The 25,541-nt window shown below is 43.9% G+C and overlaps 3 protein-coding genes across 13 annotated transcripts in view; 2 read left to right on the top strand and 1 right to left on the bottom strand.

The window, feature by feature from the left end:
* The window catches only part of GPBP1L1 (GC-rich promoter binding protein 1 like 1), a 48,686-nt gene extending 42,423 nt beyond the window's left edge, over positions 1-6,263 (top strand). For all 6 annotated transcript variants that reach the window (XM_014553963.2, XM_032494168.1, XM_032494167.1 and 3 more), the window contains 5 exons: positions 1,418-1,558; positions 2,030-2,188; positions 3,158-3,282; positions 4,195-4,297; positions 5,136-6,263. In XM_014553963.2, the coding sequence (XP_014409449.1) occupies positions 1,418-1,558; positions 2,030-2,188; positions 3,158-3,282; positions 4,195-4,297; positions 5,136-5,288 (681 nt within the window). In that variant the 3' untranslated portion in view covers positions 5,289-6,263. The remainder of the gene's footprint in view (positions 1-1,417; positions 1,559-2,029; positions 2,189-3,157; positions 3,283-4,194; positions 4,298-5,135) is intronic.
* A 1,546-nt stretch (positions 6,264-7,809) lies between these two features.
* On the top strand, positions 7,810-13,783 carry CCDC17 (coiled-coil domain containing 17). Its single transcript, XM_032494159.1, is given in 14 exon segments — positions 7,810-8,340; positions 8,342-8,375; positions 8,466-8,534; positions 8,647-8,869; positions 8,966-9,128; positions 9,339-9,422; positions 9,511-9,629; positions 9,889-10,005; positions 10,219-10,367; positions 10,473-10,570; positions 10,716-10,919; positions 11,089-11,299; positions 11,376-11,486; positions 11,785-13,783. Coding segments are annotated over 14 exon segments (1,869 nt in total). The 5' UTR covers positions 7,810-8,212; the 3' UTR covers positions 11,944-13,783.
* NASP (nuclear autoantigenic sperm protein) overlaps positions 13,184-25,541 on the bottom strand; it is a 27,503-nt gene continuing 15,145 nt past the window's right edge. For 2 of the 6 annotated variants that reach the window (XM_032494155.1, XM_032494154.1), the window contains 12 exons: positions 24,134-24,214; positions 23,084-23,193; positions 21,414-22,394; positions 17,582-17,661; positions 17,114-17,199; positions 16,929-17,002; positions 16,405-16,593; positions 16,133-16,299; positions 15,480-15,548; positions 15,317-15,394; positions 14,557-14,685; positions 13,184-14,097 (listed from right to left, as the gene is read on the bottom strand). In XM_032494155.1, coding sequence (XP_032350046.1) covers positions 14,017-14,097; positions 14,557-14,685; positions 15,317-15,394; positions 15,480-15,548; positions 16,133-16,299; positions 16,405-16,593; positions 16,929-17,002; positions 17,114-17,199; positions 17,582-17,661; positions 21,414-22,394; positions 23,084-23,193; positions 24,134-24,214 — 2,125 coding nt within the window. In that variant the 3' untranslated portion in view covers positions 13,184-14,016. The remainder of the gene's footprint in view (positions 14,098-14,556; positions 14,686-15,316; positions 15,395-15,479; positions 15,549-16,132; positions 16,300-16,404; positions 16,594-16,928; positions 17,003-17,113; positions 17,200-17,581; positions 17,662-21,413; positions 22,395-23,083; positions 23,194-24,133; positions 24,215-25,541) is intronic. The other 4 variants (XM_006178422.3, XM_032494156.1, XM_032494157.1 and 1 more) reach the window with 4 other exon arrangements.

The following is a 25,541-nucleotide window of genomic DNA, read 5'->3' as shown; positions in this document are numbered from 1 at the left end:
TAATAGTTTGTACCTCACTTTAGTGGTTTCTACTATAATTCCTATAATAAAGGGGGCCCAGGGCATAATTGTTTTCTCTAGTGAGCAGCCAGCTATCTAACATAGTGCTTGAGTTACTGAAAATTAAGTTGGAATAAAGTTGGGCAGAGATGTAGGTATCCTGTTGCATGTAACACTGTCTGGTAAACCTGTCGTGCTGCTGTGGCGGAAACTCAGCTGTTTCTGTGCCCTGAGATGGCAAAGGTAAAAGAAAGACAAGGCATCTGGTGACCCTCTGCAGCTCTGGGAAACTATCATCTTTGATATTTAGCCTGAATAAGCTGCCATCTTTAGTTTTCATCAGTGCAAGAAAAAATTTAATCTTTATTCCAGTTGGGGTGTTGTCTCTTATCTGCTTGCATGTTCTTTTTGGAGGCATTGTGGAAAACAGTATTGCATACCAGTTGAGTAACCTTGGAAAATTACATAACTTTCTTAATTTCAGTGTAATTCTCTGTAAAAAGACATAATACCTGATTGGGTTAAGAATTCAGTAAAGTACTGTGGCAGGCATCCAGTACATGGTAGATACTCTGTTAGGTTCATTCCTTTCCTAAAGCCTGTCATACCTTCTTTAATAACAAGAAAGAAATTCTTTTCACTCGGACCATTCCTTTGTACTGGAGGTCTCTTGGTTCTGATTGTTTCATTCTGGAGAAGCAGACCTTTTTTTTTACTTGCTTCAGACTCACTCCATTGACGTGCCTCATCTTCCCTGTTCTCCTCAGACAGAGTGATTGGCTCAGAAAAAAATGGAGTATACCAGTTAAACTTTGCTGCCCTCATGCTTGGGACCAGGGCCCACAAGGCTAAGCAAAAGAAGGGCCTCTGGATTAAAAACCAGGATTGCCTAGACACTTACATTGCCCACTGTGACCTGGATCTAGCTTCCTGCCATGAAATTCCTGAGAAGAGTGATTTTTCTATTGTGCTTTTTCAGGGAGGGTGGTTGAAGAGAGTGAGGAGAAGATGTCAGGATTATATCAAATGTTAACAAACACACCATAAAAGAAGCCATTTAGGGGTCAAGTTTAGAAAAGTGCTGTGTATTATATCTGCCTCTAAAATTCACATACACAGTTAAATGCTTTAAGAAATAACACAGTAAAGAAACCTGTGGTTGAACTTTATTCAGTTTAGCATCTCCCAAGCTTACTGGACTAGAGTTCTCTTTTTAAGAATTACCTATTAATATCCCATGGCTATTATGGTTCCTGTCTGCCTTTTTCCTTGAAGGTTGTATACCTCCCAAATATATTGAGACAGGCAAGCTCTGGGAACTCATTCCCACATAACATTCCACTCTTTGCTTGATGATCTTACAAGCTGAGCTTTTGTCTGCATGCTGTTCTGACTGATTTATTTTCTCCCCATGTAGCCCAGTGCCTGGAAAGCTAACAGAATGGAACACAAATCAGGATCCCTTTCCTCTAGCCGGGAGTCTGCTTTTACCAGTCCGATCTCTGTTATCAAACCGGTAGTACTGGCTGGTGGCACAGTTTTAAGTTCTCCCAAAGAGGTGAGTGAGGATAAAGCCGAGCAGCCTTTTCTAAAGGTGCTGTTTCCCACTGACATAAATTGACATACGCAGTGTGACACCTATAGCTCTAGCTCCATTTCCTTTGTAGCTGTGCTTAGCTCACAGTCATTTCTTTACTGGTGGTTCCCATTAGCATCCAGAGATGGTCCGTAGCCAGGGTGGGGTCTGGGAGTGTAGTTGCCCTGTGGTAGACCAGTGTTGGCCTGTGTTGGCGTTATGCTGGCATCTGTAGAAAGATCAAAGAGGTGCTATATAAGCCATCTAGTCTTAACTGTAAAAACCCTGCAAAGCTAAAATCTGTTTAAATGAAAAGAATTGGGGGTTTTTTGGTAAAAGAGTGATAAATAGGCTACCAGATTCTGAAAATCAGTGACATGTAGAAATGACCTAGAGCATCCCAGTACTTAACTCTTTGCTATCAGGAGCAACCTATTTGTGGTATTTGCCCAGAGTCCCTCCAGCACCACTCCTCCAATTGAGATCAGCTCTTCTCGTCTGACCAAGTTGACCCGCAGAACTACTGACAGGAAGAGCGAGTTCCTGAAGACTCTGAAGGATGACCGGAATGGAGACTTCTCAGAGAGCAGAGACTGTGAGAAGCTGGAGGATGTAAGAGCATAGGGTTTGGTGGGGCATCATTAAGTATTTTTCTGTGTTATATGTATGTGCTTTTTGTTCTTAAGGGAGAAAGATGTGGCACATTTTTTAAATGTACAGAGATTTGTCTGTAGGAGTAACAGCCTGTGATAAAGTGAATTCAATCCTTTGGTCAGCATATTTCAAAATTAGGCTTATTTCAATAATTGCCTTGAGACTTGATGCTCTTAAACAGGGCAGCACTGCTTAAGTCTTGAATTGGATGCTGTAAGAAGTTGGTTAATAACTGAATCTTCTCAGGATTATATTAAATCATAATATAAGAAAATCTGACAAACAAAACCATAAAACAAGAGTTTTTGTTGTTTTGGGGGGGGGGGTGCAAATATCCTGCAACAGAAACGTTAGAGTTTCCAGTCCAAGAAGTTAATGACAGCTCATTGGTATTACCAGGAAACTTGCAAACTTTTGATCACCTTGGACTTAGGGTAATTATGCTCCTGTAGGCTTCCCATCCACATTCTAGTTAGGGAAAGGACAGCCAAAAACCTGAAAAAGAATGTACCTTTTAAAATGCTTTCTTAAAAGCCCACGCTACAATTTCCATTTACACTCTTATTGACCAACTGTCAAATAGCCACTCTTAGCTGCAAGGGAGTCTAGGAAAGTGAACTCTAAAAGCTGAGAGCATTGGTTCCTTAATTCAAACCAGTGAGGAAGAATAGAAAATTGATACCACATGGGCATCGAGTAGCATCTGCCACAGTTGACATGACCTGAAGTTAAGATAGTAGCCAGGTGGTATCCTTGGGAAATCTGAGCAAGGTGAGCAGTTTTTCATTTTTAAAAGGGAAAAACCTTTGGGCTGAGGTTTTCTTCTAGAAAACACTTTCCTGGGTTCTGACTCCTTAATCTTGTAGATTGCTTATCTTGCCCTAAAGGATCATTAAACCAAATGTATTCTTCCTTTCCTTAACGCAGTTGGAGGACAATAGCACACCTGAACCAAAGGAGAATGAAGAGGAGGGCTGTCATCAAAATGGTCTTGCTCTCCCAGTAGAAGAGGAAGGGGAGGTCCTCTCTCACTCTCTGGAAGCAGAGCACAGGTAAGTGAGGATCAGATCACAAGGAATGCTGTGTATGGCCTACAAGGAGTTTGAACATACTTAAGAGGACATTTCAGAGTCCAGCATACAGAGAGAAGTGCCCATAGCACCACAGTTTCTGTGTGTATGCTGTGGGTTGGCCTATTGCCCGCTGGGCATGCCATGACACACTCAGCCAGCTTTTTCACTCTGTCCTTTCTAAGGCCTTCTTGTAGTTTAGCTTCAGACTCAGTTAATGGCTCTAGTTGGAAGTGGGGAGTGGGGTGAGACCTGTTTCCTAGAACTGTTTTCATGGCCCCTTGGCCTCTCCTGACCTAAGTGATCAAGGTACCTCAAGATTCCTTTAAGGGGCCTTGGGAGTCATGAGGCCCCCAGGTCTGGAGCTTGTTCTTTAAACAAGGGCCTTGAACACAGAGCCAGCCAAGCTGCCTGGGCAACTGGACGGCAGATGGAGCCTGCAAAGTATGGCAGTACCTTCCTGAAAGGAGGCTCCTGTCCACAGGAACTTTAAAAGGGGTCAGCAAGATCACATCATTATGAGGGGAGCCCACAATGCCATGAAAGTAAAAGATACATGTGGCTCTGTGCTAATTTGCTCACAAGAGACAGTGAAATTTCTTTCGTCTGTGGGACAGTTTGACTCTTCTTTATCCTGTCTTATTTTCTGCTGCTTCTACTGCCTCTTCTCTGTACCTCTTGTGCTCTGGAAAGAACAACTGTGAGATTCTCCCATTTAATTCCAGGCACCAAGTAGCCATAATAAAAGCTTATCCAACTGGGAAGAAAAGACAAACCCAAGTTTCTTCTTTAACATCTAAGTGGGTACCACTGCCCCTGGGCTCTAGAAAGTTGTGGGGTTCCCACTTAGGCTTAAAGGTACCATATTTTCTTTGTCTGGCCTGCCTGCATCAGGTTATTGAAAGCAATGGGATGGCAGGAGTATCCTGAAAATGACGAGAATTGCCTTCCCCTCACAGAGGATGAGCTCAAAGAGTTCCATATGAAGACAGAGCAGGTACGTCATACATAAACTTTTCCTGGGGACCAGTTAATGACTAGGAGAGAAAGGAGTCAGGACAGTCGTTGCCCTTGAGGAGCCCCAGTTTAGGGTGAGAGAAGGACCTTGAAAAAGAAAACATTTAGTTGCCATTGTAGAAATACAGAGGAACATCTCATTCTCCATAGGGATCTCCAGTGGTAGATAAAAAAAAGAGGTCCGTAGTTAGCAGATTGCAGAAAGTAGTGTGTTAAGAACCACAGCGCTGTGTTCTGAGGCTCGGTCTCTAGGGAAGGAGGCTGAGCCGCCTCTGCTTGCAGCCCCGTGGTTTCCCTCTAGTCCTCTGGCCAGAGCCAGGAAGCCAGGTAGCCTATTTGAATTTCTTTGACAAATGCTTAGATTCTTTCTCTGAGTAAAACACTGCCAGACCCCAAGGTTTACAGCCACGAACAAGACAAATGGGGTCTCTACATACCTCGCAGAACTTGCGTTCTGGTAGTATGTACTTAAAGCATAAATAACAGTGGTGCTAAGTCCTAAGTACAGGCTGACGTAAAGACTTCACTACTCAGAACTCTGTTCCCCCATCATACCACCTGAGAACTTGTAGACATAGGCAATCTCAAACCCTACCCAGACATTACTGAATCAGTCTGCATTTTCAGGAGAGTATTAGATGATTCATTTGCACATTGCAGTTTGAAAAGCACTCCTGTGAGAAATCTTCAATTTCTTGGAAAGGTCCCCCTCTACATTCTGCCTAGAGATGAATTGAGGATTGGTCTTTCCCAGGTCCCGTGGGCCAGTGTAGTTACTGATGGTTGTCCTTTTTCTTTCTTTCCCATGCCAACCACAGCTGAGAAGAAATGGCTTTGGGAAGAATGGCTTCTTGCAGAGCCGAAGTTCCAGCCTGTTCTCCCCTTGGAGAAGCACTTGTAAAGCAGAGTTTGAGGACTTGGACACGGAAACCAGTAGCAGTGAAACATCTGATGACGATGCCTGGAAGTAGGCATATAAATGCTTACAGTTAAATCTGACCCAGTAAACTCAGCTTGTGTGTTTAGGGATTATACAGAAGCAATCGTTCTATTCCTTTTCCTTTTCTTATGTTGTTGTTAAATACTTTGTGCACAAGGCAAATAATCATATCCCAAAGAGAGAGCGATTGGCTTGTTTAGCTTTTGTTGTTGTTGTTCTTCCCTGTTAGCTGCTTAGTAGAGAGACCTTTGTGTGGTGGGAAAGATTTTTAACACACACACATACACACAGTATATACGGGGCGATGCACAGGTGGGAGCTGGCAGTGCAGAGGGGAGGAGACACTGGTCTGCAGCAACAGCTTCTACTACCAGCCCTTGGGGCACTCACCCCTGTGCTCAAGCAATCATTGTCAATGACAAAGTGACTATTGAAATTATAATTGTATTAAATTAATGCTAATAATTTGGATATTTTATTTTATTTTTGGCTGCTCGGGTAACATTAGCCCTTAACCAAGTATATGTGGTTTTTTGGTTTTGTTTTTTTTTTTTTTTTCTTTCTTTTTTTTCCTTTCTGGGTACAGCTGTAAAATATTTGGATATAGGAAATGTTGTGTTATTCTTGCAGCCTTGATATTCAGGGTGGATTGTAAAATATAAATTTTTGTGAGATTTCAAAGATTAAGATTATTTTGATAACATTATTTACAGATTTAAAAGATGTGGTTATCACAGGTCTGTTGAGGGGGAAAACTACTGCATAAAATAACTAACTTGGAATAAATATTTTGCATCAATTTGGATTGTCTTGTGTAAGAAGTATATTTTCTTTAAAATTAGATGAATGGATTCTTTTTTAGGGGAATTACTACTTTTTGAGGGCTGAGGGAAATCTAAATTCAGATGCGCCTGTTTCTCGTTTTAGCAGATAGTTTTTTGATGCAGAAAAGCTGTGCAATAAACTACCAGTAATAAAGTCACAAACCCAAATTTCCTTCCTGAAACTTGTTTTTCACTGCCCATGTATTTACCAGTGTGCCTATTTTAAGGAAGCCTGTGCCTCAGTTTTCTTGCTAAATAAGAACAGAGAAGGGGACAAGTGTGAGCCAGTGCTGGCTGGGTGAACAGTGAAGGAAGCAGGTTTTTTTTTTTTTCTCAACTCAACAAATACTTCCTAAGCTCTTGTGTGTCCGAGGCATTGTGCAAGGCCCTGGCGATGCAAAGAGTGCCTGGCCCAACAGGGAAGAGAAGAAACAATTATATTGAAAATGAAACCTTAGGCCAAGATCTGATGGACAATTAGAAATTTAACAACAGATACTGACACTGGCACTCTTTGGCCATCCCTACAGCACGTGGTCCCTAGTGGATATGGAAGCCCAAGATCATCCCTTAGTGGGAGTTATAAGCAGAGGAGTAACAGGCCTGACCACTTGTTAGATAACTAACTTAAGAGTGTGGGCTCCAGAAGGGGAGTGGAAGCTAGAGGCAGAGAAACCAGCATATTTGCTAGATTCTAAAGGCTAGGAAGGCAGAGATCCTACGTGCCATAATGTACTGTAGTCTCTCCTGCTATTGGTATGAGCATTTGCTGTGTGAACTATGGAAATGATGGTTGAGAAGGATCTATTTTAAGACATTTTATGTACTAATGAGAAAACTTGCCAGTTATGACACTCTGTGAATTGTAAATCCTGATGACACTGTTAACATATGAAAAAATGTGCATCTTAAAATCAATGAAATAGAGGATGAGAGGTATAGCTCGGGTAGAGCACGTACTTGGCATGCATGAGGTCCTGGATTTCAATAAGGGAAAAATAACAAAGATAATAAAATTTGGAAGTAAGTTACCAAAGTATAAACTGGAAATGAGAAGTAGGTTGAGATAGAAATATCCTGTTTGGCCTTGGGCTTTGCCACTTAATAGTTTTCTCAGAACAAATTTCTAAAAAGGTACCCCTTTTCTCACTTAGAATTGAACTGAACTGAGATTACATACTTTGAAATACTTTGTAACCTGCTGCTTGGTCTTAATACACCTGGGTGGTGGGGCTGGGGGACAGGACCTACCAGTCTTGTTTAAAAAGGGGAACTTACTTAGAAACATAGGGCTAGGTCAGAAGCTCCAAGTCAGAAGCTCCTGCCTCTACTGGATTCACATACTTGGGGAGATGGCGGGAGATTGGCCAGCAGGAAACGGGCCTACATGGCCCCTGGCCAGTCTTGAGTGAAGAGGTACCTTTCAGTATTTGATTCCCTCTTCTGATAGATTCATTGTGTTCTCCCAGAAATTTTATTCCTTGGACTGTGCTGATTATCTTCCCTCTAGTCAGAAGGGGGGAAGAAACAACAACAGGAAATCAGGGAATGGGAGCTACTTGGTTACACAAAAGATGTGGTTGCTTCCAGAGATGCCTGGTGCACGGAAAAGCTTTTCAATCTAGGGTAAAGACATGGTTTCCAGGCAGAATGCCATTCTCCTCTCCCAAGTATTCCTTGGAATGGAGAATGACACTAACTTGGGTTACATCCACTTGGGTAAAACAAGAATGAATAAGATGACACTTCCCTGCCAGCGGCTACCAAATGACCAAAATGTAGTATGTGATACCAGCTCAGGCTAGGAGGTAGAGAGGCAGAGAAACCAAGTGTTAGACACTTGTCCATGCTCATGCAATAAGGTGGAACAGACTGACATTTTTTCAAGCCAGGGACACCTCCCTAGGTGACCAAGCCTTCCCGCCCATTCTCCAGACCTGCCCAGACCTGTAGTTGTTGCCCAGGAAGCTAAGGCTCCTCCCCAAACATAAACTTGATTATATATACCTGGTAAACCTGGCCTTTCCTCTCTGCCTTTGGCTTTGTCTGTTCCATCCTCTTCTCCCTTTCCCTTGCCCTCTGTTCTGTCTTCTGCAGGTCTTGGCTGGTGTCGGGAAAGAGATCCCATCCCATGGCCTCCCACTCTAGGGAGCCAGGGCTCCTGCCCTGTAGATCCTGTGACATGGTTTTCCGCTCCTGGGCCCTGTTGGCCACTCACACTCAGCGCTTCTGCATTGGCCGTCTGACCCGGGAGGTGAGTTGGAGCACAGCCCTCAATAACTACTGAACCACAGGTATCCGCGGTCAGGGCCCCTCCATGGCCGTGAGTGTATATTGAAGTGACTCTGACCCTCAAGATTCCTCAGCCCATACCCTGTCCCCAGGCCCAAGAACACCAGAGCCTCCCAGACGAGGCGGCCAGTAAATCGGCCCTGAAGAGGCTAACAGAGGAGGTACACCTGGCTTTCCCCGCGGGGTCAAAACCGAGAATCCTCCCCAAACCTATAGATCATGCGTGGGTCAGATTACCCCAACACAGAAATTGCAGGTTACTGTCATCTCCAGGTGCAGCGGCTACGGCTGTTCCTGCAGGAAATGCCATTCTGGATAACAGAGGTACCCAGAGGGTTACAGGGGCCCTGGAGGCGTTCAGAGGCTCCGACGGGGGGTCCCACCTACAAGGCTGCTGAGAGCCCCGACCAGCGGCTGCGGTCTCTGCACTGGACGCATGCAAGGCGCATGGCAGACTCGGAGGCACAGAGCCGGGCCCTGGAGCGACGCGGCGAGGGTGAGGGGAAAGAGGGGTACTAGGGACCTGCCTTGCCCTCCCCCTTGTCTGGAGGTTGTCCCGGACCCATTCTGACTTGATCCCTTATCCCCTCAGAACTGAGACGTCGCCTCCAAGGTTTGGCCCGGACCCGGGACGGGAAATCACGCCTATTTTGCCTGGAGCGGGAGCTTCGAGAACTCCGGGCAGAGGCCGGGCGAACGCGGGGAGCTCTAGAAGTATTAGGGGCGCACGTTCAGCAGCTGCAGGCCAAGCCCGGGTGAGACCCGCGCGCGGGTCCCGGGAGCGCCGCGCAGCCGGCCTGCGGAGGGCGGGGCCGGTGCGGAAGGGGCGGGGCCTGACGGGGCTAGACGCGTGAGACGTAAGTCCGGGCGCTTCCTGGAGCCCGCGCGAGTGTGAGGTCAGGAAGGGGCGGGGCCGGGCGTCTGGGCCCTTGACGCCGTCTTCGCGCGGGCTGCCCCAACCCCAGGACCCGGCTGAACTCCTTGGGAGAGGCGGAACTGTGTTGTTCGGCGCTACAGGCCAACCCAGGGACTCTGGCTGCGGAGATCGGGTAAGGCCTGGGCCCCGGGACTGGCACGGGGCGAAGCACTGATAGATCCTGGGAAAACGCTGCTGCCTTCTGGTCCCCTACTCCCTAGGGCCTTGCGTGCGGCCTACATTCGAGGCGGGGGCCGGGACGCCGGCGTTCTGGGCTGGATGTGGCAGTTGCAAGTGGAGGCGTCAGCTCTGGAGCTTCGGCGATCGCGGACCCGTAGGGGTGAACGGGAGGGGGCCAACCGAGGGGGCCTGTCGGAAGTGGTGGCCTGGGAGGAGAAAAGGGCGGCAAGGGAGGGCGTCTTTGGCATGGGAACCACATAAGCAAAAGCCCGAGGTAGAAGACTGGTCTTTGTGACGATGGCCTAGAATGTTAGCCAAATCCAAGTTTATCCAGTGAGTCCTAAGGCTGGAGAGCTGCCCAGAAGTGGACCGCTTGTCACGAAAGGTCAGAGGTAACAGTTCAGACTTGTTCATCGCAGGAAGACGGACAGGTGCCATGTCGAAGGAGCTTCTAGTAGTGGAAGCTGAAAACCAGCGCCTGGAGGCAGAAATCCTGGCTTTGCAGATGCAGAGGGGCGCAGGCCGGGTGCCCTGGGGTCAGTGAGCACCGCAGTTCCACCCTGCCTACCTCTCCCCAGCAGACCAGGCTCAGAGGAAGTGGTTGGAGGGACCATGCACGGGGGGAATGAGACCGTGTTCACGCACCTCTCCAGGTGTCCGTGTGGATACAGTTCTTGGGGGAGGGGCATCTTAGCCCAGTTTCTTGCTGCATCCTGTTCATAGGCATTCTACTCTTCCTCTGCACGTAGGGCCAGGGGAGCTGAGACTTGTGGCCAATCCCAGCCCACACCTGAGAAGGAGGGAAGATTCCCCAAGCCTCCAGCCGCCAGTGGCTCCACCGCTGCCACCGCTTTCAAACTCCACAGGCGCCTTATTCTGGGGTGGCGCCGAAAAGGCTGTGAGGACCCAGGGTTTGGGGTGGGGACAGTTCTCTTCTGTGCAGTTTGGGGAGCTTAGACACCTTGGAGGTTTTCTGGAGGAATTAACTACTCTTCCCCCGCAGCCGCAGCTTCCTGGTGCCATGACCAGGAACCTAGGCCTGGATCCACACTTCCTCCTGCCCACAACTGATGTTCTGGGCCCTGCACCTTACGACCCTGGGTGAGGCCTCCTCCCTCATTTGACATCCGCTGTGACTTGGTCACCACTGCTGGTTAAGAAGACCCACTATGGCCAGTTAGGGTGGGGGAACTGGCTGGAGGAGTTGGGTGTGTGTTTAAGTGCACTTGAGACTTGCGTTTCCTAGGGCTGGCCTTGTCATTTTCTATGACTTCCTGCGGGGCCTTGAGGCTTCTTGGATTTGGGTGCAGCTAAAGACTGGCTTGGCCCGAGATGGACAGAATACAGGAGGGACCACAACGTTGCCCCCAGCCCTTTGCTTGCCCCCACCTCCAGCTCCTGGGCCCATGGGCAACTGTGCCATCCTTGCCAGCAGGCAGCCTATACCCAGGTTAGTAGATAGGGATTATGACATTGGTGCTTTTTGCCACAGTTGAGGCTTGTCCTTCATTCTGCTAGATTTTCTCATCTGTATACAGGGCCACTGGCTCAAAGGGCCAAGTCCAAGGAATGGAGTATAGCCACTTCTGGCTCCTGATACCTCTTTTTGGTTGTTCTAGACTACCACCCTCACCATCAGTATCCTTGGTCTGTGAGCTCCAGGCCTGGCATTGGCTGGCATGGGCTAAGGCACCACAGCCAAAGGCCTGGGCCTCACTGATGCTATTTGACAAGGATCAGAGGGTGCTAAGTGGTCACTGGCGGCTCCCACTTAGGGCCCTTCCTCTGGACCCCAGCCTTAGCCTTGGGCAGCTGAATGGGATTCCCCAGGTGAGTGGTGGAGGATGGGGACTGGGTCTATGCGTCCAAGGTGCAGATGCAGTAGTACCATGTCACCTCTCCCCAGGTGGGTCAGGCTGAGCTCTTTCTGCGGCTGGTGAATGCAAGAGATGCAAGTGTCCAGACCCTGGCAGAGATCAATCCAGCAAACGCCCACAAGTACCAGTACCCACCTCTGGTGAGGGCCCAACTAGAGCTAGAGGCACCACGGGTATGGTTGCTGTGGTTAATAGCCAGTGTTTGTTGACCACAATGTGCCAAGCCACTACTGAATGTTTTCTGTGAATCAAATCATGTGACCCTCACATATTGTTACATAAGCACTACTGTGTAAACAGATACGGAAATGAGAGCACGTTAACTTGGTTCACAGTAAGCAGTTGAGACTCTTTTAAGGTAGTCTGACTCCAGTAATTGTGCTCTTAACCTCTACATAAACTTTTTGCTAAAGATCTGCCTTCTTGCTTGTTCCACAGGTGTCCAGCTCATCTTCACTGGAAGCCAGCTCTTTTGCCCCAGCAGCTGGCTTTGTAGATCCCCCTCCACCTGAAGAGCCCCTCAGTGGCAGTCAAATATAAAGAGATGAGGGTTGGGGCCCTCACCATGGCTTTGACCCACCCCCACTGGCTTCCTGAGTCCAGGAGAAAGTGGGTATGAGTAGCTTCGCGTGCACAGGACTAGGGCCTAGTCTCAGACCTGCAGCTTCACAACGCCAGGTTCTGACAGATCTGGAAGCAAATAGCAGATGTGAGTGTAAAACATGAGCTCCAACCACAGCTACTTCCGCCAAGTACTTGGCCTTTACTATTCTCCTTGTTTTTAAAAAAAAAAAAAATTGATGTGAGGATTAAATAAGTATGTCAGGTATTTGCAGTACTGCCTGGCATATAAGTGTTTTGAAAGGTGACACAGGGAGTCTTTCATCCCAGCTAAAGGAACCTGATAAACTCATTCCCACCTGTTTTTTGCTGAAGCCAGTCTTGCTGCCCATTTTAATTCAAATCCAGGCTTTTCTTCAGGACATCCTCTAGGAAGCTTTCCAGGTTCTCAGTCCCCATAAAATAGGGAGCTCCTGTAGCCTTATGTATTTACAGATGAGGGCAGGGCCCCAAACCAGTGTTATTCCCAAATTGGCCCAGGGTGGGGTGGAGTGGGGGTTGCGGGGGTGGGCCACTGAGGCCGTCACAGGTGAAACCTAGGAGAAATGTCTTATTGGGCCTGGTCCTAGACCCCAGTGTCGACCAAAGGTCAAAGGCCTGGTACTCAACTATGCCAAAACTGGTATGGCATGACCACCCCACCCCACCCCCACCCCCCAAAAAGCCCCAGGACTGACCTGGAACGCACAATACAAGGGCACCTGTAGGAAGAGGGTTCAAATCCAAAGACTGCAGCCATGAGTTATAGTAACCAGCCCAGAAAAAAACCATTTTCTCGCTCTAGAAAACAAAATATAAACTCTGAAAAATAGGGTAGACATGAGGGTCAGCAGAGCGTCCTCTGCCTCCAACGCTGGATGTTCAAAAACTGCAGGTTCTAACCTGTCTGTCCAGTGCAGCAAAGTAGCCCTGTGAATGTCAAAATCATTAAAGCCCCTTAGGTAGTATTGGAATTTGGATCCGAATACTGCCTGGTGTACAGCAGTTTCTTAAAGGTCAGGTCAGAGGCAAGGGTCTGACACTAGCCCTGCACCCTGGACATCGGTGTGGGCCCAGGGGATGACTGTAGTACCAGTGCCCTAAGCACCAGCACCCTTAGACTGGGCAGCCAAAACTGCTGAGCCATTTTCCACCTTTCAATTGAAATGCTCCAGGCAGCCCAGGATCCCACTCTAAGATCTTTAAACACAAGTCCAGAGACAGATCTTTTTTAGCATTTTTATTTAAGAAGTCAAAACTGCAGACAGGTAACAATCCCAAGTGTTGATATTTTCTGTACAGAAAGGTTGAAATGTAACAAATATGTAACTCAACAAACCAGTCTCCCCACAGATTCTTCCAGCCACATCCAAACCGTCCATCACAGTCAGTCCCTTAGCTGCTTTCAAACTAGGAAGCTCAATTCTCTACAATTAAGTTTTCTTCAAGGATTTCTCCCCCTTCCCCTGCCCCAAATTTTCTTCAGAGTTCTTTTTTCAGGACAGGATTATGGCCCCAGTTGGGGAACAAATGGATAAAAGACAGGTGCCATCCAAAGCCTGGCTTGGAAGCTTTTACCATCTCACAGTCAAAGTCCATCAATAGTAGCACCAAGGAGCAAGATTTTCACCAAGTTTTTGTAGCCCCCATCCAGGGACAGCACCACTCAAAAAGTTTGCAAGACAGCTGGATTCAGTTGAGTATTTTTTTTTTCAGTTGAGTATTTATAATGGAAAAATATATAGCACCAATTGGAAGACAAAGGGCCTACAGCCACACTTGATTTGATCACCTCCACATCAGACAGACAGGAATTTGGATTAGAACTTCCAATACAGAGATCAGTACACAAGGGAGGGGAGGGGAGACAAAAAAACCTTTGGCCACTATATAAAACCCAGAGTGCTCCAAGGCACAGATTTAGCCAGTATTTAAGGGGAAAAAAAATCATCAAAGCCTCAACCTTTGCTTACAGTCTTTATTGAAGTTATACAAAAAGAATCCCCCAAAAGTGAAAAAATACATTATATACAAAAACACTTTCCCTTGGGAGGAAGGCTGCTCCCTCTCTTAACATGCAGCGCCTTCAACTGTAGCTCCGGCCTCCACTGTCCCCTCCACCGCTGCCCGGCTTTCAGCCTGATTCTCAGCCTGGAAGATAAACAGGGAGCCTAGGCATAAGTGACCCTAGTTTAAGCCATTCTATTTTATACAAATGAGCAGGCCTCAGAGGAAGTAAACACAGATCCCTTAAACTCTGCTTTGCTCCCTATACTAAACAAGCAGTGACCACAAAGTGTAAGGCCATTTCCTAAATTCTCTGTAACAGGGCTTACAGTCAGTGTTCACATATTACATGTAAAGAGGAGCAAGCACAGGTGACCAAGTGGTCTTACCAAGTAAATGTCTTCTCATACATCCACTTGTCAATGAGACAGCCTACATTTCATAACCAAACTGTTTCCCACACAACCTCAGTTTTTATGAGGGTTGCACTCAAGCAGTCTAAACAGGCTCATGGTGGGGAACATGCACTTGGGAAGACTGTTTCCCAGGCTCTGAGGACAAGGGGAAATGAGGCAAGAGTGCAGACCCTGCTTAACTGCCCACCTCCTCCTCCATGTTTTCCGAAACTTCAGTTCCACTGGAGACAGCATCCCCACTGCCTCCATTCACCTCCAGCTCTTGTTTGGCTTTCTTTGCATCATCTTTCCGGGGACTCTCTTCCTCTGGTTTCCTCTAAAGATATAATTGATTGTGAAGGCTTCACAAATGTGCTTAATGTTTTTCAAAGGACAACTATAAGGCAATTCCTTAACACCCGCCTCTTCCCTATGGTGCAGAGACCCTGAACACCAGGATTCCCAGCTTTAAGGGTCTCCTTAGCCACAATCTAACCGCTGTGGAATAAACTGGTCTGCCGGAACACACTAGTTCAGCCTCTTTTAATGGAAGGGTGGGGTGGGGGTGAGGAGTAGGTCTGAACAGCTAACCATCAAGTTTGAATTCCTACATTTGAGTCAAGAAACAAAGCAGGAGTTAAGGCTCTCCCACAAGAGAAAAAAGCTTTTGCAACCAGAGACAGACTGTTGCTGAATGACTACAGTCAAAGAAAACCTGCCAGCTTCCTAAGTTGGGCTGATCTGAGCAGTCCTCCACAACAGCTTTCCTGGTAGCCTTTGGGCTAACAGAGGACAGAAGAATTTTGCTAGAAGATGATCATTCAATCTAGAACTATCTTCATTCAAATCCTCAACACCTTTGCAAAATGAATCTTATTACACCAACTATTAGTGTTAATAGGAAAGATATTTCTCATGTATCATTTGGAGGAAAAAAAACTGTAGGAAGACAGAAACTGGAGATTTACCTTCTTTCTGACAAGGTGGGAAATATCAGTTACACAATTTGACGAGGAAGCACCATCTGCTGGCTTTCTACTAGCAATCTGACAAAAAGGAAATCTTTGTTAGCAATGTACCACTATATATGAGACGAAAGACTGAGGCCTAATATTAAGAGACAAAAATCACCTGCATACCCACCATGGAGACTGACGAGCCCCCTCCACTAGGAGTGAAACCTGAAGTAGAGCTCTCCACCTGCATGAGAGATGACAAACCCAAATGGGTCTCGGATAGAGCCCACCAGGTCACCCACATACAAGCAACTGATTTAAGACCTCAAAAGTGGCCCCCATATAGTAACATCACTCACCCCCTCTACCCACACCCACCACACCACACCACACCACACCCAGGGAAGAGTGTAGATAATAAACTAAATCCTCCATATCCTATCATCCCCTACTGGATAGAAAGCTCCCTAAGGTTCTGGCAGCCAAAAGCAGAGGCAGGCAATCTGGGTTTAAGAGAGATTTTTAACATCCAGAACTATTATCCCTATCTTATAGATGAGAAAGGCAAAGAAATGTTAAGTAACCCACAATCACACATAACAATTCAAACCCACAGTCTGGCTCCAGGGCATATCCTCTTAAGCATTATACTACTGGACAGGCATAAGCAGATGTGACCTGGAGGTCACATTCCCTCTGACCTCCAACTCCCTGGAAACCAAGTCATGAGTAAGATTCCTAACAAAAGGAATACTGTTAATGCTGTGATAAAGGGCCTTCAACAATATTGAACATGTTATCAAAATTTTAAGAGGAAATCAAACCAACCAGAGTTGCTTTCAGAGCCAATTCAGCAACATTCCCACTATGCTGGGACTCCTTTGCATCTTCTATCTTCTCTCTAATTTCAGGTAGCAGTTCCTTCAGCTCCTCAATTTCTTTCTCATATTCAGTAGATGATCCCTCAGTTTCCTTCATCTGCTCATTCAGTACAGCTACAAAGAACAGGCTGCAGTGATCAGTAATAGATACCACAAAAGGAGCCATTTTTTTTTAACTGTCCATCAAAATCATCATGAAAATAGCTAATGCTCACTCACCCATTCTCTTCTCAATGACTTCAATAGATTTGCTAAACTGTGCCACTGCCTCATCATACTGAGAGTTGTACCCATAGGCCAAGCCCAGCTGGTAGTGGGTCTCTGCAAGGAGACGATCATGGGCTTCCAGGTACTGCTCCTGCAGGTTTAGGCAAGCCTGGAACTCCTCCACAGCTTGGACGTAATTCTCTAATGAAGAGAAAAATAGCAAGCAAATGGACATTTAATATATGGTACTCCTGAATTTCAGACCACTCTGCAGGAATGCTCCCCCCTATCTTGTATTTCATTTTCCTTTGTAGCATCTCCAAGACCCTTGACTAAAAAACATGAAAATGACTTAAAAAACCCTGAGACTTTCAGACTAGCTTTTAGAGACTGTTCACTGTTCTAAGAACCTATGTCCACTAAAAGCTGACTGCCCACAGTTTACGATCAATTGAGCTGGATTTTAAGGAATTAGAGGAAGATTAAGGTGGGGGCCTGGGGGTGTCTTAGGAAAGCGTAAAATGAAAATGTATTACCAGATTCAACACTAACTTCTCCAAGTTTAAGATGTGCCTGTGCAGCATAAAGCTGAGCTTCTTTCGTGTCTTGCCTAAAAGAAGGAAAGATGATCAGAAACCTTAATAGCATTTGTCCAACCCTAACTGCTTTGTTTTCAACCACAAAGCTCCCAACCTAAGCCTAGAAGCACCAAGAATTTTACCTTTTAAAAATGATCTTTGCTAAATCCAGCATATCCCAGGCAAGCTCTAGGTTCCCAATCTCCTCCTCTTCATTTTCTTGAAGAGACTAAAGTATATCCAAATCATTGGTATTAGGCAGGAGTACAAGACAGGCATCTTTCGATTATAAATCTAAATGTATAATGTAGTATGCTTGGTGGGGGAAGAAAAACTGATATAGGATACAAAATTCAGATCTCCCCAAACCTACGGAATGGATCCCTACAAAGTCTACCCCAAATCATCACTTTATGTCAGTGACAGCAGCAATATGTTGTATCCTGTCCCAACCAACAGGATCCCTGGGATCAAATAGACCTGTCTGCTCTCGGCAAGAATAAAGGGTCCCAAATCCCTAACCAAGAAATATTTGTAATAATCATGCCTACACTAGCAAGCCACAGTCATGCAATAAGGAAGCAGACAGTGATACTGAACAAATAATTCACCTTGTTTTCAAGAATTGAATCATTTGGTGTTTCTTCAGCCTTGTCATTTTCTTTATCTTCCTCTTCTGAGCCCTCAGTTTCTGCAAGCAAAAATTCTTCAGTTTTGAGAATATTAAGGATACTATCTGACTAGATTCCAAAAAACATCTGACAAATAACTCAGGTTCTGAGGTAGGACAGGCCAGATCCTAAGCTAAATTAGTTAACATTTGAACTGGATATAAATGTAACAGTAGTTAACAGTCTAATTCAAGTCTAATCCAGACTTAGACTGTATAATTTTATAGTGTCTATGGTTCAGACCTTCAACGATCAACAGGCTGTTTCTCTTCTAAAAGTCAACCTGGATCATTCAGATTAAGACAGATTAGCAACTGACTCTTATTCACTGGCTAGAAGCTCCCATCCATTCAGCCAGACGCAGCTGGAGACCTCAGCCAGTGTCCCTGTTGTCTTTAAAACAGTTAAGATAATACTAATACACTAATAAGGCCAAGAAATTTCCAAAAGTTAAATTACTCCAGTCCTTTAGGAGCAAGAATGCTCAAGAGACTAGCTTTCCCACAACAGAGCTGTGGCGAGAAAAGCATAGCCCTTACCAACTCTCACCAATGAGCATGCCGCACACTCCAGCCAGCTCTAGCATGTACAGAATTTGAGTGAGCAGTACCAGTTATTTTACTTAGTACCATGGTAAAATCTGCAGCCATATATCAGCACCGTATTTCATCATATTGACAAACACAAGCTAACTGCCTGCGAGGATAGGCTGCTGATAAATAGCTCTACACACCACTTAAAGTTCAAAATGTCAAGTGGTTAATAAAATGGGCTTTGGGAGTACAAACAATTCATGAACTGGGTATAATGTGCCTACCTCTGCCATCTTTCATTAAGCATTTTTAACACCAGAAAAAGAGCTCAAACATTGCTACTATGGGAATGTAAGCATGGAAATTAGGCCTTAGGATCACGAAGTCAAGTTAAAGGACTTTTATTTGTCTACCAATACTGCTTTAGGATGAGAACAGGCACAGAAAACAAACCAACCTCGTTTTATCAAGTGCCTCCCCTTTCTCCTGATGACCATGTAATTTAGTGCTTCTGAAATATAAATACCCACCAGCACACAATTATCTTTCCATGCCCAAATTTCAAAGTGGTTTGTATACTTAGTTCCCTGATGTTAGACTAGATGAGTGGTTTTACTGACTGACAATGAAGCCCATCCTCCAGCAGAATGTGTAAGACAGGTGAAGCAGATTTATGTATTTCTCATAGTACTCAAAAAAAAAAAATTTTATCTTCTAAATTTGCAGGAAAAATTGACAAAAGTGTTTGTTAATCTGTATTCTACTTTGTTATCTAGTATCTGTTCCTACTTGTACCAAAATGCTAGAAAGTGACATCTAATTTGGCATAAAATATAGTTATTTGGAGTTTTACATCAAATTTTTAAATTAAAATTCTTACAGTGGTCTCAGAAAAATGCTGTTTTTCTCTTGAAGAATCTGCACTACCATCATGGAATGGTAGAGAAGGAGCTAAGTTAATGGGAAAGCCATCACTTTAAAACAATACTTTCCAACCTGGTAACTTGTACCCAGGTATTAACAGGAATGCACTGACAGGCCTCAGTAAAGAGATCAGTTAAAATACTTATGAGGGGAGGGTATGGCTCAAGTGGTAGAGCGCATGCTTAGCATGCACAAGGTCCTGGGTTCAATCCCTAGTACCTCCTCTAAAAATAAATAAACCTAATTATCTCCCTCTACCCTCCCCATAAATCACTCTTCAAGAAAAAAATTTTTTGAATTTCTAAGTTTCTTTGAAGATGGAATCTTTTTTGTAGTATGCCTATTACCATCCTTCAGAGAAAGGGGAAACAATGTTTTATACCATTTCAACTGAACTTGTAGCCTTTAAAACAATATGGGCAGAGTTGTGCAAGCCAGAAGAATGACCCTTAAAGGCCAAGTAAAGGCAATCGGCTGATTCTCTGGTTATTCTAGCACTCCCACAGGATAAAGGCAGGAACCACTTCAGACTGACCAGTGCAGCGCATCTGAGCATGCATGGCTAAGCTTCAGGTCAATATTAAAATTCGTTCACGTACCAAACATATCTAGCGTGACAATTAGAAAATAATAGGATTATCTTTTTTAGGGATATGGAGAGCTCAAGAGGTATCAAGAAATGGGATTTTAAAAGAAAACCTCCTGTAAAATTTCTACAGGCTATTGATACCACGTAAAATTCTGGTAAGAGGTGGGTTAAGGGAGGGGGTGAGTTGCCTTCCTCAGTGTGAGGTATCTGGGGAAGAACAATACATTCAAGTCAGATCGAGGGTTGGATTCCAGTACTATGACCTACTGTTTGGCCCTAAACAAGTCATGTAACCCCTAAGCCTCAATTTCCTCATCACTGTAACTTGAGTAATACTACCTACACAATACTGTATTTTGGGATCAAAAGTAATACATGTAAGAGAGCTCCAACAATGTTAACTGTGACTCAACTGAACAGTTTCTGAACAAAATGTGGAGAAATACGACATCTCTGCTGTAGTTTATTATTCAAAGTCCAACTTAAGAGCCAGGAGAGCTTTTTACTATGCTAGCTCACTATCATTAAAATCAAGACATGGGAGTTGTTTTTTTAAATTGAGGATTTCAGTTCTGTGCTTTTTCCATAAAGATCTCCTAAAGCCCAATAAGCAACCCAATGGTGCTACTACTTAGCCAATTCACTTCTGGTACCATGCCTGTGCTGGCTGGAGAACAGGGACTTGCACATAGGTAGAAGAAAGTTTACCAGAGTGAGCTACAAATACTGATAATGGGTTGTTGAAAATCTAACACTTAAGAGAACTCTTGAAGTAGTCTGTCAATTACATGAAGTAACAATGATTAATTGGAATATACCTGTGGTTATTGATACCGTTAGATGCATCTTACAGACAGCAGAATCCTCAAATGATAGTACAACTCAAGTCAGACGTGCCAATTATGTAGTCACTAATTAGAGGCTTATACATCTTGATGAAATTGAATCACAATTAGACTAGTAATACTGTACAAAGCATCCACACTTTATTATGTTCTAAGTAACAAAAAATTCAGTTTAGCAGCCAAAGCAAGCATAAAATGAGGGAGGAAAGCAGCAAGAGGGCTTAATGGTTAAGTTTTCTGTTATCTTTTTGAGGGGGCTAATTTAACTAATGCAAATAAGCCTCTAAACACTTCCTATGACTAAAAGCTACCAGAAATTTACCAGAAAGTTACCAGAATTCTTTCACTCTGGTGACAGAACATTCAAGGGTTAACTGCCTTCATTTAAATGGCATGCCTGCTTAAGTGTACCAATTCAGTGGATTCTACTGCTCTAATCCTGCTTCCTGAAGCAGAGAAAAAGGAATCATGTGAACAGTAAATTTTAAAAAAATCCAGAGGCATGCAAGTGAACATCCATTCAGCATTCTCTGCCAGCCTAGTCGACTATTTCCCTACCTACCACACACCCCCACCCACCTTTATTGGCTAGTATGGTGCAACAAGTTACTGATAGCTAGCCAAGTCTCAGAAATCACAGAAAGGCCTATTTTGCAGTTAGTAAAAGCGTTAGTTCATAAGCCAGCTAAAGAAGACTTGCTTTTTGAGTTAACTTGCTCAACTTATCACAACCTTCTTAAACTATCCCCATTTTCACTTAGCCCTTTCCTAATCCAAAGGCAGACGGAAAATCCTGAATGGAAGGCTGACTTTTACCCATGATTAGTGAGTCAAATCCAGAATGTACTCCACCCACTGAAGCTCTTGCATGTCCCGGTTACCTTCACCCTCTTTCATCTGTTCTTCTTTCTCTTGTGTTTCTTCATTAGCAGCTATCTTAACTTTGTCTTCAGGGGATTTCTCAGTAGCCCCCTGGGCTACCTCAGTCTTAACCCCATCTCCAGCTGCCTCAGATTCTTGTATAGACAGCTTAGTCTCCTCCTGGCTAGGAACCAACTCTGCCCTGACCTTCTCCTCTAGTCCTGGGCCATCTTCTATTTCTGTCAGTCCTTCTGCATTAGTCTGTGGTTCAGTGGGAGTATGATCCCCTGCAGCTGACAGTCCATTGACTGCACCACCCTTAGGGAAAACTGTGGTCTCCTGCCCAGGCTTCTCAGAAACTTCTGATCCAGCTTCTGCAGCTGAGGCCTCTGCAGCCTCTGCTGACTCTTCAACAGGAGGCAACTCTTGCCCTATCAACTGCTCAAGAGCAGCCTTTCCTGGCTCATCTTCAGAGGCAGCAGCTACCTGCTCCTTTGGCTCATCCCCACCCACATCCACTGGCTTGACTGCTTCTATCTCCACTACAGTGCCCTGCTTTTCTAGAGTCACAACAGGCTGCTCTTCTGAAGCTTCTTTTGGCTTCTCCTCCTTTATGCTCACAATTACTTTTCCCTGACCCCCTTTGACTCTGCACTCTTCGTGGACGTCAGTTCCAGTAACTGATTTTCCTTCCTCAGCATCTGGTACTTCCTGTTCTGGCTTCTCAGAAGTGACTTCATCTTCAATCAGTCCTTCTGGTGCTGCTGCTCCTTTTGCCTCTTCAGTGGTTTCAGGTAACTGATCTGAAGTTGATTCAGCTCTTTCCTGTAGTTCCTCTGCAGGCTCACTTACATCCATATCTTCTCTTCCACCCTTTTCCATTTCAGTCTCTTGTTCTTCATCCATTTCGGGCTTTACCAGAGAATTGTCTTCTGTTTTTTTGGCTTCTTTTTCTCCCATGGCGTCATAAACCTGTTCTCTCAACTCTTCCCTTGCTTCCTCTACATGGTTAAAGAACATGAAGCATAAACATGTCTTCGAGTTTAATGATAAAGACATAAATGGAAACTAAAAATACATTCCCTTTAAACCCTCAAACAGCCTGGCTTAAGTTTTAGCAGACAGCCTACAAATTATCTGCCCCCTTGAGAAAAGCAAAGGGAAAGTCCCAGCTAGCAGAGCAACTTATTGCAAAAGAAACCCAAGCTCCTTAAATGAGGTATCATTTTACTTGAGCATTCTGAGTATCAGTTAGGTAAGAGATGCCAAGCTTCATCCTCCTCTCAACATTATAGACCTCCAACGATATGTAAAACTCTAGTAGCCAAACTCAGCTTAGAAATTAGCATTTAATTTTCTTAGACACCAAAAAGTGTAAAAGGGCTCCAAAAGCACTGCTATTAAAATAACTGAGCTTCAGAGACTTTTAAAAATTTACATCAGAAAAATATTCAAGGTTGTTGTAATACTTAAAACATCAATAATAACCAGATTTATTGGGGGAATTAAGTTATCCTCTTACAAAAGCCTGCTGTCAGTTTCAGTAATCAGCTACCTCCCCTGCAATCTCCACCAGATGCAGGTGTCACCCCAGGAGAAACCATCCAGGATAAGGAGAGCCCTATTTCCATCACTTGTACGCAAGAAATAAACGTCGCGTCTCTTAAATGTCACATGCAACTCCACATACCATCTATGTTATCATTATTTTCTACCAGAGATTCTTCTTCTGCTTTTTCTCCTTCCTCCTCTTCCACATGCACACCTTCCAGGGCATTTCCCAACACACCATTCTCCATTCTAGCAGAACAAAAGGAGAAAGCACTAAAGGTATCATGGCCAGTACCTAACAATCTTTGTAAGACACAAACTGTAGTCCTGTATTATAAAAGCAATAGAAGAGTAAGCAAGTACAGAGAATATAGACTATAAGCACTCATGGAAGAAAAGCAATGATCAAAACTTCTAATATAAATTAAAGCTAAAAGAGCACTGAAGGAAATAAGCATACCCTTTATCCAGCCACCTGAAAAAGCACTGATAACTCTTATCAAAAGAATAAGATTAATAATATTCCCTTTACAACAGGGCCATAATATTCCCAAACTTCTCATCTACCCACATTTCTCTAGATGGCCAAAAACATCTGGCAAGATTTTCATGATAAATCATCAGAATGCCCTAAAAAAATTAGAAAACTTCCCAGAACTGAGATTAAACAAATCACAGAGTATGTGCTAATTTGTGTAACCTCGATATATTTCATTCTGGTTAATAAATTCTGGTGGAAAATATACAACAACTTTCCAGCAGTTAAGACCACTCTTGAGTCTTATTTTAAGACATTCTCACATTCCAGTGTTTTCAAATTGTCCTTCATTCATTCAGTCCTTGTTACAGATGATTGTTTTGGCCTAGCTGAGAGTGCTTTTAAACGTTCTCTCTCTAAACTGGACTTCGGCAAATTATTGACCATTCACTAATCAAAAGATCTCTGCTTCTAATGGCCCTGAAACTCAAAACCTAAGTACAACTTTATACTCTTTGCATCAAGTGCCTTTCAAACCTTCCATCAATATTTCATCTTCTTTCTAATCCCGCAGTAAAACCAGTCTCACTTAGCTCATGTGAAACCTCAAAGCTGGTCAACAATCTTAGCAAATAAAGAAATTTAAGTTTTAAATAGACGATTAAAGTGATACAAAATATCCTACTTATAAATTTGGCTTGAAAGACATACCTTGCCAACTCCAGAAGTGATTTCCCATAGAAAAAGAAGGCTTCTCCACACTCATTAGCTGTCTCTCCATACTTCTTACCTCTACAAAGAGAATAAACAGCTAAGATCTGAATTAACATCTAATCTAAAACATTTTTTTCCTAGTTCTTTAGTTATAAAATGACATTTCTTCCATAATATGTCCATATAGGAAACCAATACTCCCTCTCGCCCTCAAGTCAAGGCCCAAGGGACTTCAAAAAACAATGAAGTTATTGTTGCCTGTTCTTCCATCTATATACTATATATTATAATTATATGTTTAGATGTAGAATATACATTATATAATTAGAACACAATATTCTAAAAGACATCAATTTGCTACAGTTATAGTATATTATCTAAGAGCCAAACTACATTAATAGGTATTTCTCCTGATACAAGATAGGGGTCAGTATGGGCCAGAATATTGTTAAAAGTTAGAGGTCCTTTGGCTGAGAACTAAAGGATGAGCAAGGTCCATGGAAAGGCACCATGAGTTAAGAGCATGTTCTCTGGAGCCAGACTGCCTGGGTCCAAATTCTACCTCTAAACTTTTAACCTTAAGTCAAGTTCCTGAATCTCACAGTGCCTTAGTTTTCCCATCTGTAAAACAGAAATGTCAAGAACCACTCAGGTATAACTGAAAAATTGTGCTCTACACTGGAATTTACAACATTGTAAAATGATTATAAATCAATAAAAAAAGTTTAAAAAAAAAAGAACCACTCAGAGCTGTTTAAGAACTAAGTGAGTTAATGTATATAAAATCATTTAAAACAATGCTTAGAAATACAGATAGGACTATATATATATATATACACACACATATATATATAAATTTTAGCTACTAGTATCTAGACAGGGAAGGAGGGAAAAAAATTGCAGAAGTGTAATAAATGGGAAGGAGGTATGTTATGTGGAGTAAAGAGACTGAGCTTTCATGGAGAAAAGGACTGGCAGAAATCATGCCAAGTCAGACCAACTAATAGCCCAAGAGTCCAGAGAGAGTAAACAGAGAAACTAAGCAGAAAGTATTGTGATAACGGTCATTTTTAAGGGTAGTCTAGTAGATTAGAATAACGCATCTCAAATTTCCCTCCTAAGCACCTAACAGCAGGACACTGAGTACTGATCTCTCCACGATCTGGAAGGAATAAGCTAAGAAGTGGGTTTCTATGTGCTAAATCTTAAAAACTTAGATTTTAACATTTTACACTGTAAGATAACCATGCATTTTTATATAGAAATACCTAAATACTTAGCATACCACTGAATACCAGAGCCTCAGCTCTTCAGGCCCAGGTAATTATGAAAAGGCCAAAGGCCAGTAATCAGAAAAGAGATTATTGCAGACATCCAGGAATAAGATTCTGTTCTAGAGGGAGTA

This window comes from Camelus ferus, chromosome 13 (assembly GCF_009834535.1).
Source record: "Camelus ferus isolate YT-003-E chromosome 13, BCGSAC_Cfer_1.0, whole genome shotgun sequence".
Taxonomy (NCBI): domain Eukaryota; kingdom Metazoa; phylum Chordata; class Mammalia; order Artiodactyla; family Camelidae; genus Camelus; species Camelus ferus.
Note: the sequence above shows the minus strand (reverse complement) of the source record. Positions and strands in the feature narration are given on the sequence as shown.